The sequence below is a fragment of the Barbus barbus genome (assembly GCF_936440315.1).
Source record: "Barbus barbus genome assembly, chromosome: 35".
NCBI lineage: Eukaryota > Metazoa > Chordata > Actinopteri > Cypriniformes > Cyprinidae > Barbus > Barbus barbus.
The window spans coordinates 25,507,155-25,519,309 of record NC_136763.1 but is presented as its reverse complement, the minus strand read 5'-3'; the positions used below and the strand labels follow the sequence as shown (position 1 = coordinate 25,519,309).

General features: G+C 38.5%; 1 protein-coding gene across 1 annotated transcript in view; it reads left to right on the top strand.

The window, feature by feature from the left end:
- Window positions 1–4,800: 4,800 nt before the first annotated feature.
- Window positions 4,801–12,155, top strand: part of LOC306855131 (RNA-binding motif, single-stranded-interacting protein 2-like) — a 64,929-nt gene continuing 57,574 nt past the window's right edge. Inside the window, exon 1 of the mRNA XM_079393582.1 lies at window positions 4,801–4,916. Within this exon, the coding sequence (XP_079249708.1) occupies window positions 4,845–4,916 (72 nt within the window). The 5' untranslated portion in view covers window positions 4,801–4,844. The remainder of the gene's footprint in view (window positions 4,917–12,155) is intronic.

Below are 12,155 nucleotides of genomic sequence, written 5' to 3'. Positions count from 1 at the left end.
AGGGATAGAAGTATCGCTTTTTATTTTAGTTTATTCATTTATATATTTATTATTGAAATGTTGTTATATGCATGTGTCAATTTTATTTAATTTCTTTATTTTCGTATATAGTATTATAGAGTTGTAACTTTTAGTTACTTTATTTGTAAGTTGCTTTGGACAAAAGCGTCTGCTAAATGACAAAAGTAAGTAAGTAAAAGTACTACGGGGCCATTGAATGCTTGAATCTGATTGGCTGATGAACGTTCTAAAGTGTGCAATTATTTTCAGGGAAACGCGCGGCGAACGTAGTTCCAGGCACCGCATCACATGTCCATATCACTTCGCCAAATGATTTGTATTTCAAATGTCCTTACAGCCTAAAACAGCAAAAGAACCAAAACCCACAAGGACACTGGCCAAACAAATAAATATAGTAAACAAAGGGATAAAAACGACAGAACATATCCATGTTTTTGCCACAAAATTACGTTTTATTATACGGAAAGCACACGATCTCTCCCACTATCTCTCCCTCACAGACAGTTTACACACAAGTTAAGAGACGCACAGACTCACAGCGGTAATCTCTCTCTCTCTCTCTCTTAATTTAGTTATTTACTGTATTAACTGCATCTGCATTAGTCTGCTATCAACAGCTCAAGCCTCCGTTACGGTTTAAAATGACGTTTTGGAATTAGCAAGGGATGCATTGGATGAGATGCGGAAGAAATAATCCTACTCAATAGCGATTTAAGTAGAAAACCCTTCAAGTGCCTTGAAATCTATCATCTGATCAATGTCTTGAGGTGTGGCAACCGTAGTATAAACGGAATAATTCCATATAACTCCGTGGCCGCATCACCACCTCGGGTGGGCAATATTTTATTTTTCTAATAATTCAAAGGCCCCCCTTACGTATAATATGTAGGCTATATTCAATACACATGGTGTAACCCTTCAGGAAATGGACAATGTTTGAGACTCTAAACCCAGTGGTGGTCAGTAACGATAAGTAGCTTTACTTCGTTACTGTACTTTTTCCAAGTATCTGTACTTTACTGGAGTAGTTTTATTTTGAGTAACTTTTACTTTTACTTCTCTACATTCCAAGATCGTACTTTTTACTTCACTACATTTCATAAAACATATCGTTACTCCTTATAATCTTTTCAATGATTATAATATTATAATATTCTTTTCAATTAACCAGTTTTTCAGTGAAATCGGTTCGCAAATCGCAACAAACGATTCATTCACGAATTGGAATGATCCGATTGCAGCTGTTCTCGAGTCGACAACTCACTGATTCAAATGATCCGTATAGAGCGAGTCTTCAGTGAACTCAACTCACTGATTCAAATGATCCGTATAGAGCGAGTCTTCAGTGAACTGAACTCACTGATTCAAATGATCCGTTTAGAGCGAGTCTCCAGTGAACTCAACTCACTGATTCAAATGATCCGTTTAGAGCGAGTCTCCAGTGAACTCAACTCACTGATTCAAATGAACCGAGTCTCCAGTGAACTGAACTCACTGATTCAAATGATCCGTTTAGAGCGAGTCTCCAGTGAACTCAACTCACTGATTCAAATGAACCGAGTCTCCAGTGAACTGAACTCACTGATTCAAACGATCCGTTTAGAGCGAGTCTCCAGTGAACTGAACTCACTGATTCAAACGATCCGTTTAGAGCGAGTCTCCAGTGAACTGAACTCACTGATTCAAATGAACCGTTTAGAGCGAGTCTCCAGTGAACTGAACTCACGAGTAGAACAGGGAGATTTTGTGAGTGCAACTGATGCTGCGAAAAGTAAGTTACTAATGTCGAATTTTAGGATTAATTATTGTAACTGCAAATCATATTTAGGTCAAATCTGCTGTAAAGGGTGATCTATTTAAGCCTACTGAAATGCTTGAATGCAAACAGATCGATGTCTCTATGTTTTAGGTCAAAAAACGAAACATTAAAATAACACAGATTAAATAAAATAACTGATGCACGTTCATATTCCCCGCTGCTGTAACGTTAGCAGTTTTATTAAAATGTTAGCAGTTTTATATTGTTTATCAACAGTATACATTTTTATATTGTTTAGATCATCGAGCCGAGCAGACAGATATGAATGTTTATTCATAACCATACTGAAAATAAGTAAATATTGTTAGCTGATGCTAACTGTCTAGCTAACAAGCTTGCTGGTGCTAAATTGAGGACATTTTTAGATATAAAGTCCAAATATTTTTATCCAACCACCTAGATGGATTACATCTGATGTAAAAAGAAAGGATGTGATGTTCAGAACATGGTAACTACAGTAATTATCAGAGTGGGAAGTGATGCCCTCTGGGGGCATTTGGCCAGGGGTGTTTTTACACCACAGACAAGGTTTGAGAAGAAAACAAAAATCATTATGAAAATATAATTATAGTTTCCTTAAAATGTTCTTCCTAACTTCAGCCTAATTCTCATGTCACATATAACTGTGACATTCTGCAAAACAACAAGCTTTAAAACACGTTTTTCTTACTGGGGAAAATTAGACGTCAGATCAGTTTTCTCTCAGGTTCATTACAATATAAGCTTCACAGTGAACATCACTACATCACTCTCGTCAGCATATCAACAACACATATACAGGTCCTTTTCAAAAAATTAGCATATTATGATAAAGTTCATTATTTTCTGTAATGAACTGATAAACATTAGACTTTCATATATTTTAGATTCATTACAACACAACTGAAGTAGTTCAAGCCTTTTATTGTTTTAATATTGATGATTTTGGCATACAGCTCATGAAAACCCAAAATTCCTATCTCAAAAAATTAGCATATCATGAAAAGGTTCTCTAAACGAGCTATTAACCTAATCATCTGAATCAACTAATTAACTCTAAACACCTGCAAAAGATTCCTGAGGCTTTTAAAAACTCCCAGCCTGGTTCATTACTCAAAACCGCAATCATGGGTAAGACTGCCGACCTGACTGCTGTCCAGAAGGCCATCATTGACACCCTCAAGCAAGAGGGTAAGACACAGAAATACATTTCTGAACGAATAGGCTGTTCCCAGAGTGCTGTATCAAGGCACCTCAGTGGGAAGTCTGTGGGAAGGAAAAAGTGTGGCAGAAAACGCAGCACAACGAGAAGAGGTGACCGGACCCTGAGGAAGATTGTGGAGAAGGACCGATTCCAGACCTTGGGGGACCTGCGGAAGCAGTGGACTGAGTCTGGAGTAGAAACATCCAGAGCCACCGTGTACAGGCGTGTGCAGGAAATGGGCTACAGGTGCTGCATTCCCCAGGTCAAGCCACTTTTGAACCAGAAACAGCGGCAGAAGCGCCTGACCTGGGCTACAGAGAAGCAGCACTGGACTGTTGCTCAGTGGTCCAAAGTACTTTTTTCGGATGAAAGCAAATTTTGCATGTCATTCGGAAATCAAGGTGCCAGAGTCTGGAGGAAGACTGGGGAGAGGGAAATGCCAAAATGCCTGAAGTCCAGTGTCAAGTACCCACAGTCAGTGATGCTGGTGTTGGTCCACTGTGTTTTATCAAGGGCAGGGTCAATGCAGCTAGCTATCAGGAGATTTTGGAGCACTTCATGCTTCCATCTGCTGAAAAGCTTTATGGAGATGAAGATTTCATTTTTCAGCACGACCTGGCACCTGCTCACAGTGCCAAAACCACTGGTAAATGGTTTACTGACCATGGTATTACTGTGCTCAATTGGCCTGCCAACTCCCCTGACCTGAACCTCATAGAGAATCTGTGGGATATTGTGAAGAGAAAGTTGAGAGACGCAAGACCCAACACTCTGGATGAGCTTAAGGCCGCTATCGAAGCATCCTGGGCCTCCATAACACCTCAGCAGTGCCACAGGCTGATTGCCTCCATGCCACGCCGCATTGAAGCAGTCATTTCTGCAACAGGATTCCCGACCAAGTATTGAGTGCATAACTGAACATAATTATTTGAAGGTTGACTTTTTTTTTGTATTAAAAACCCTTTTCTTTTATTGGTCGGATGAAATATGCTAATTTTTTGAGATAGGAATTTAGGGTTTTCATGAGCTGTATGCCAAAATCATCAATATTAAAACAATAAAAGGCTTGAACTACTTCAGTTGTGTTGTAATGAATCTAAAATATATGAAAGTCTAATGTTTATCAGTACATTACAGAAAATAATGAACTTTATCACAATATGCTAATTTTTTGAAAAGGACCTGTATATATCTTGACTGCATATAGTGGTTATTTTGGGAAAATCCCAGGTATTTTGAGCAACAGGACTATAAAAATATGCGCTAATATAAAATTAAATCAAGTAGTCTATATAAAATTGCAAATAAATCTATCTATCAGTACTTTTTTACTTAAGTACATAAATGTAGTACTTTCACTCGGGTAAAATTGAAAAAGTAGTACTTTTACTGGAGTAATATTTTATAGTACGTATCTCAAGTACTTGATTTGTGTACTTTGTCCACCACTGTCTAAACCTCAAATCTCTCCTAATATGTATGCAACTATTTTCTGATTTCAATGCACAATCACATTTGTACTGCCATTCCTTTATTGAATGTATTGCAGGTTTTGGTTTATGTGGATGGTCTCAGGAAAAAGATGTCACTGATATTAAACGTTATTATGGGTAGCCTAAATATCATACAAAGCAAGTGGAATAACAGCATAGGCTACTGGAGATTGTCCATATTCGTCTGTTATGTTATGTCATGTATTAGGCTATTTCTTACTTGAGTATGCAAATTTAAATTGTAAAAAAAAAAAAAAAAAAGAGATCCCGCCTGAACTTCCTCTGACTGACGTCAGCCTCGCCGCTCCGGACACCGCGCTGAGAAAAAATGCTGCTCTCCGTCGCGCCAAGGACGGGAATCAACCCCTACAACGGATACAACAGCAGAAACAACAGAAAGGTAACGCAGACGGGCTCTTCTTTGTATTTGGCTGCTGCTTTCCATGCACAAATGCGAGCTGCGGTGTCCTTGACAAATCAGCTGCGGGCTTCTGCGGGATCATTGTCTGGAGACAGCGCGTTTAAAACACGGCTCGGGATCGGATGGGGTTTGTTGGGAATGGCGGCTTTCTTAAGATTCTGGTAATAATAGCTGCATTCGTTCTGTGGCTTTAATCATTCAACTCGTTCACATTAAAACACGCATCGATTTCCAGGGGTTTACTGCCGAAGTTTCAGCTGCCCGCGGAAGAGGAGAACTTTGGTAGGCGAGGATGGAAAATGCCTCATAGAGGAGAAAGGGTTGAAAAATGAAGATATTGATGAACTATTCAGAAGCGACTAGAATCGTGAAGTGCTCAACATATTCAGTGTCGCAGCAAAAGACGGACGCGGATGCTTTGATGTTTCTGTTGCTTTGCAGTCGCGAAAGTTTTCAGCGGTGGGAAAATACAACGCCCCACCTCTTGAAAAACAAACCCACCGTGACGCGTTGGCCGTCGCGTTGTGGAGTAATAACATGGAAAAAAGTTTCTGTTCAGCGAACTTATCCGACTGTGTGGGCGATGTTTACGCCTCTCGTGTTTGTTAAAGGACCAAAGCAGACGAACAACGCGACGCGACAGAATAGAACGCGACAGCGCGCGCGACGCAACATTGATCATGTTTACATTGATCATGAACAAAGCTAGTTGTTTATAGTGTGCGCGTCCCTGTAGCAGCAGATGGGGTTAAACAGTTACAGAATTCAGGATGTGAATGTTCCATTGTTTCCCAGAACCAAGTTTTTTTTTCTTTTCTTTTTTTGGGGGTGGCTTATCAAATGCGACACTGTAGACTAAATGTCACACACATCCAGAAGATGATTAAAAATCAGTGCTCTTCTTAATATATTTCCAGTAGTTGCCAGTTAGTTAGTTAATGCTTATTATGATTTCTGACGTCAGAAAGAGCAACAGTTATATCTATATATTGACGCCTATATTATGCCGCCTGTATATATTTGTGCGTATATTATATGGGTGGAGAGAAATTATGATTTATTATATAAGTGACCTGTTATTGACATTAACTTCGCAGTTTCCTTTATATTCAAAGAAGTAATAAGGTATATATAGACGCCAAGAGATATAGATTAAATTTGGAAGATGCTTTAATCCAAGTATGTATAGCATTCAGGCTGTACATTTTATCAGTCCATGTGTTGTCTGTGACTGAACCCATGACATTTGTGTTGCTACTGCTGTTCTTCAACCAGAACTGAAGAAACTACAGGAGTTTTAAGAAGGCAAGCAGCCCATGTCGGTTAGACTTCTGAAGACTGTTGATGATATTGTGCAAGAGTCAAGTGTCTGTAATGTTTGCTGTCACAAGTGTTTGACTTCACTGCTCGTGACGCAGTAGTGTATCACAGTCAGAGAGAACAGAACGTCACAGATAAACAATACAAACTGATTGTAATTTGAGGCTGTCACTTGTTTAATTGCTTTGCACTGATAAATTACCAAATTACTTAATGTCAGTACATCAATTATATATATATATATATATATATATATATATATACAAACAAAAATTTAAGTATTTTGAACCCCCTTTTTTGAGAGTCCTTTTCTTCATATGGTCACTGAAAATTGAAAGTGACATTAAAATCTGCTTGCTTTGTCCATGAAATGCATTAATGGGATAGTTCACTCATTGCTATTCTGTCATCATTTACTAACCCTCAAGTTGCTTCTAACTTTTATGAATGTCTTTCTTCTGCTGAACACACGCGCGCACACACACACACACGCGCACACACACACACACACACGCACACACACACACGCACACACTCACACGCAAAGATATTTTGAAGAATGTTGGTCCAGACAGTTGTTATGGGGAAAATGCTATGGAAGTCAATGGGGACCAGAAATTGTTTGGTTACTCACATTCTTCACAGTATCTTTTGTTTTTCAGCAGAAGAAAGTAAATTAGTTAGGAACAATTTAAAAGTGAATTCACAATTTTCCAATAATATTAAGCGTTTTATTTTAAATCAAGGCTACTCACTACAAACAAATTGGCAGGCGTTTGTTTTATGAAATGGCATGGCAGTAGTTTGCTTTGCAATTAGGAATCCCACCTTCTATAGCCGCTCATCAAAGTTTGTCCTCTCTCCAGCCAAAAGTACTGGAAGCAGACTTCACGTCACATGCCTTGCACCAGCCGCTGGTATTCTCCATGCTGGCTGCCAGCCTGAATAATCTCGTGGACCCGTACAGGCCAGTGCTCTTACTCGCACTGCAGATAGAGGATGTGTTGTTTTGCATTTATCTTTATTATTCATTGTATGCATGTTTTAATGGTTGAATCAATGCCATGAACTGAATGCTTCAGTCACACAAATTTTCTAATCTGTAATGAACCTTTCAATGTAGGGTTTGATTTCAAGTATTCAGATTACATTAAAGGGATAGTTCACCCAAAAATTCAAACTCTGGTCATTAAAGGTGCAATAGGCGATTGTCCTAAGAAACATTTTTTGTTATGCTGGTTGAAAGTCTCTTCACATCCCTATAGCAATCATTAAGTTAAGTGGTCTAAATGTATTTATATATTCCGTGGAAGGTGTAGGATCAAGAAATGTTCGTCCAATCAAAATGCTCGGTCAAGTGTTTTAATTGTCTTTCCTACCTGCCTGTCAACCTATGCATTTGCATACCTCTTTTATGCATTTGACAAACATCAACAACCCAATCTTCCTTCCTGGTATTGTAGTACTTTTACTAACTGTGCTATAAAGTTTTCTCACCGGTGAATGACACATGATGTAGTCCAGTGGTTCCCAATTCCAGTCCTCGCGCCCTCCGCTCTGCATATTTTGCATGTCCTGCTTAGTTAACACATCCGATATTCATATCCAGCCGTTATAAGAGAGCTCCGTGCATGAACTGTTTTCCGACTGACATGCTCCCTACACAGTGTTCATTGCTCCCTACTCCCTGAGCAGGGGAAATCCGTTGTAGTTTGCGCAGCGTCTTCACACACAGACGAAACTTACTAGAGAAGTGTAAAGTGTCACATATACCTCTGTAAATAAATACAATTTAAATTCACGTCTCGCACACTTTAATGCCCTTTGTATGGAACATATACACTCGCTTTAACTGGAATCATGGCGGAATATCTGGTGATGTCCACTTCGCAGGGCACTTATGACTTACGAATAGAACAACTGTCGGACGTGATAAGATTTGAAATGTGTGGGGAGGGCACGAGGACTGTAATTGAAAACCGTTGATGTAGCCTATTGTAGTAATTTAATGTTGTCTCTGGTATTCTGCTCTTTGAGCGCATGTACGTTCAGGGGGCGTGGCTTTGGACAGCGATTGCAGGGAGGGTGGGACGTTCGCTTTCAGTGCTATCAGGCTAAAGTTAGCATTTTCCGAGATCTCATACTGCACCTTTAATTACTCTCCCTCATGTTGTTCCAAACCTGTAAGACCCTCGTTCATCTTTAGAACACAAATTAAGATTTTTTTGATGCATTCCAAGAACAAATGGGCCAAGCTCCATAATAACCTAACCAATATTTCCCGAATTAGATACTTCCGACCCTGTGCTTGATTGCAAATGTACATTGCAGGAAACATTTTTATATTCAGATACATTTAAAACCTGTAAGCGGTGATATAACAAATGCATCTTAAACATTATTTTATAATGTAGTCTTTTTATGCTTTCCTAACATTGCTACGTTCCTGAGAAGAGAGCATTTCACAACACTATGGGCAAAGTGATCTGTTATGTTAGTGGTGAGAATGCTACACCCATGACTAGCTGAAAAACATTTGGCCGTAGCCTGGAGTTCATGCACAGGTTAAGTGCACATGTGGAGAATTCCAGACATATCTCCTACAATCTCTCTTCTCTGTCTTTCTGACCTGATCTCTCGTTCCTGTACCTGAGCCATAAGAGTAAACAAAGGAGAGAACACAAAATAAACACAAGCCGAGGGACCAGAAAAGGCTCTTTGTGAGTGGGAGGCGATTATAGAACCAGATGGCACAGGGTTTTGAATTACCACACTGCTTTTAAAATGACGTTCCTCAAAACTACATTTCCCAGAAATCCTAATTCCGCTGGGTCTCTTGCTGTGCTAATGAACTCGGCACACGAAAAAGTTTTTGCAAGATGTATTGACGGAATTGTAAGAATTGCTGCAGCTGTAAACTGAATCACTGCTTTCTAAGCAATGATTTGGAATGGTTTAGTAATATTTGCATGTTTACAGAAAAAAGCATTTTTGGGAAGAAAAAAAAATCTCCTGTCTTTATAATGTTAAAATGTGAAAACTACAACAAATGTTGAAATTAAATACTTATCTTGTGTTCTCAAGTTTGATGATCAGGTGCCATATGCTAGTTTTATTTTATAGACATTAAAGATATTAATTGTCAATTTTTTCTTTTAAATAACATGCACTGTCCAGGTTTGTGCTAGAAATCTTGCTGAAATTTGTGTATGTACTAAACAGTAGCATAGTAAGTAAGCTCTGGGCCCATATGCGAAAAAAAAAGGGTGAAAAATTAACAAGCCGCTGAAGAGAATGAAGAGTTTTTCATGGAGTACGTGGAATTTTCCATTTAATTAACTTTATTCAAGCAATATAACACAATTTTATTCTCGTAATTTTGACTTTATTCTAAAAATATGATTTTCATCTCATAATCTTGGATTTGTTATTTATGTATTTATTTTTAACATGGTATTAAAACGCCGCCATATTTACTAAACTGCAAACACAATCTTGGCACATAGTCCCAAAATGCAAATCCACATGAATTCAGCAAATCAAGTGGGAATTCATCTGGGAATTCAGCAAATCAAGTCAAGAGTCCTGTTAGTAGGGATACACTGAAATATGAAACAAACCAGCTTTAACAGATCAGATAACAGAAACTTTGACAGAGATATATGCTATATAGTTAATCAAATTTAATGTAAAGCTGGGTCATGGTGGTATCTTGATGAGACACCCATTCTGGACCTGTGATAAGATAACCTCAGTCTCACTCAAGTCCATAGGGAATCATTTTGTGGTCAAAATTAAAGTGTAACTGCAAATTTAGCTATGGTGACGTTATTCAAATTCAAATATAGCACATATTTTAGCTTGCATTTGCCATGATGCTCCTTTTGGAAACTGACTGTTTAAAGGAAAGCGTTTCCTACTCTTTCCTATCAAACTGATGCTGCCTCATTACTGTTGTCCATTCATTCCATGAATATTGATGTTCAGCTTTTTAGCTTTTAGGAATTCATGCAGCTATAGTCATTCAGTTGACAAGAGATTTATTCATTTCAGGATCATAATTGTTGCTTTTTGGCACTATTCCACTGCATGGAATACGGTTCGGTACGTTCACTTTTGGGCTGTTTTCCACTGGGTACAGTACCTGGTACCTGGTAAATTTTTCAGTACCACCTCGGTTGAGGTTCCAAGCGAACCGTACCGTTACCAAAACGTGACGTGTAAACTGCTGATCACTGATTGGCCAGAGAGAATCTTCACTGCCTGCTTCATTGAACTTGCGACACGAGACACAACAGTCCCGCTAGATTTAAATCAGCACAGCCAGCGAAGGATCGAACGCAACTGTTTTGAATGAGCGCACCTTTCTTTTAACTACCAAAAAATGTCTGTTTCGTTGTCTGTTGAGGAAGTACAGACGTTCCTCTCGTTGATTGCCGAGGAGCGAATCCAGCGAGAGTTTGATGGAGCGACGCGGAATGAAAAAGTTTTTCCGGAGTCACGGCAATAGAGGTGGTGCAACTATAACGACACGTGAATAATCCACCCACTCTAAAGCGGTACTAAACTGGGTAGGGTTGCACCAGCCATTCGTAAGTTCTTACTTAAATTAGAACGAAGCCCACACTAGAGGCTTAGTAACTACTAGCTAGTTTGTAACTAAATCTATACATTATTTGGTTGCACCAGTTGTTCGTGAAGCAGCATGTAGTTCATGAGCTCTCCATAAAGTAATGCGTAGTCGACATTTACCCTAAATCATCCAATAGAAATCTTCAAATACGCGAGCAGAACTTGTTTAAATGCTATGAATTTTAATTTATCCTTCATTCTATCTTTTTTTGCCTCGCGTATACTAACTGTAAAAACAAGTTTCCATTAAAAACGATACGTTAATAACATTAGTCTATATGTAAGCTATTTTATATGTAAATAACATTCAGAAACTGTAATTGAAATAAATAAGGATCAATAAATACTGTTTACCGTAAATATTTAGTTTATACGTGGAATTGTAATGGTACAATGAACAAATATTTAGTAGTGCGTAAATTGTAACTTAGCGCCCATTTACGTCAAAGCTAGGCTAAGTTGTAACTTACGTACAGCTGGTGGAAACGCAAACCAAGCCGTGCCGTGGCATACTGAGCCGTGCAGAGCCAAGTCGTACCACGCAGGGGAAAAGCGCCATTCGTATCAGCTTTTTATGTCAAATGAAAACCTTATGATTTGATGTAAAGTCCCCATGAAATCATAATGGAGGTTTTTGGCTTTTAGTATGAATATGTTAGCTTCAAGGTTATCTATAAACTAGTGTGCTCCAAAACTAAATAAAAATTGCATTTACAAGATACAGTATAAGCATTCAACTTCTCTAACTTCTGCCAATGTGGATTTTGATTATATCACCCCACACTTCAGCTTCTCGTCAAACTTTCTGTCCAATCAAATGCTCTCTAGAATCTGAAGAATCCGCCCCCTACATTATAAATAGACGCTGAAATTTTGCTTACAACTTAAATTGAAGACAAAAAAAATTGATGATAAATTTGAAGTGAAAGAGTTAGAAAAGGCGTGCTAGTGATTTCCTCTTGATTAAAAAAAATAATTGACGAAAGTCTAATCTAATCAATCTTTCAGGGCTGAAATGTGTGCTTGTTTGTTTTATTCCATTAAAATCAAATAAAATAAAGATTAAAATAAGAGTTTTACCTAGAACAAGCTGGTGATATTACTGTATGCAACCTTTTTATGGTGTAAAAGTGACAACAGTACAGATTCTGCTGTTTACATTGCAGTAATGCAGCAGAGTCTGCTCTGCTAACGCTGTATAACGGGAACCATTTACTGTTGGCTGGTGTTTGCAAGTCCATTTTCTAATTTCCCAGTGTTTTGATT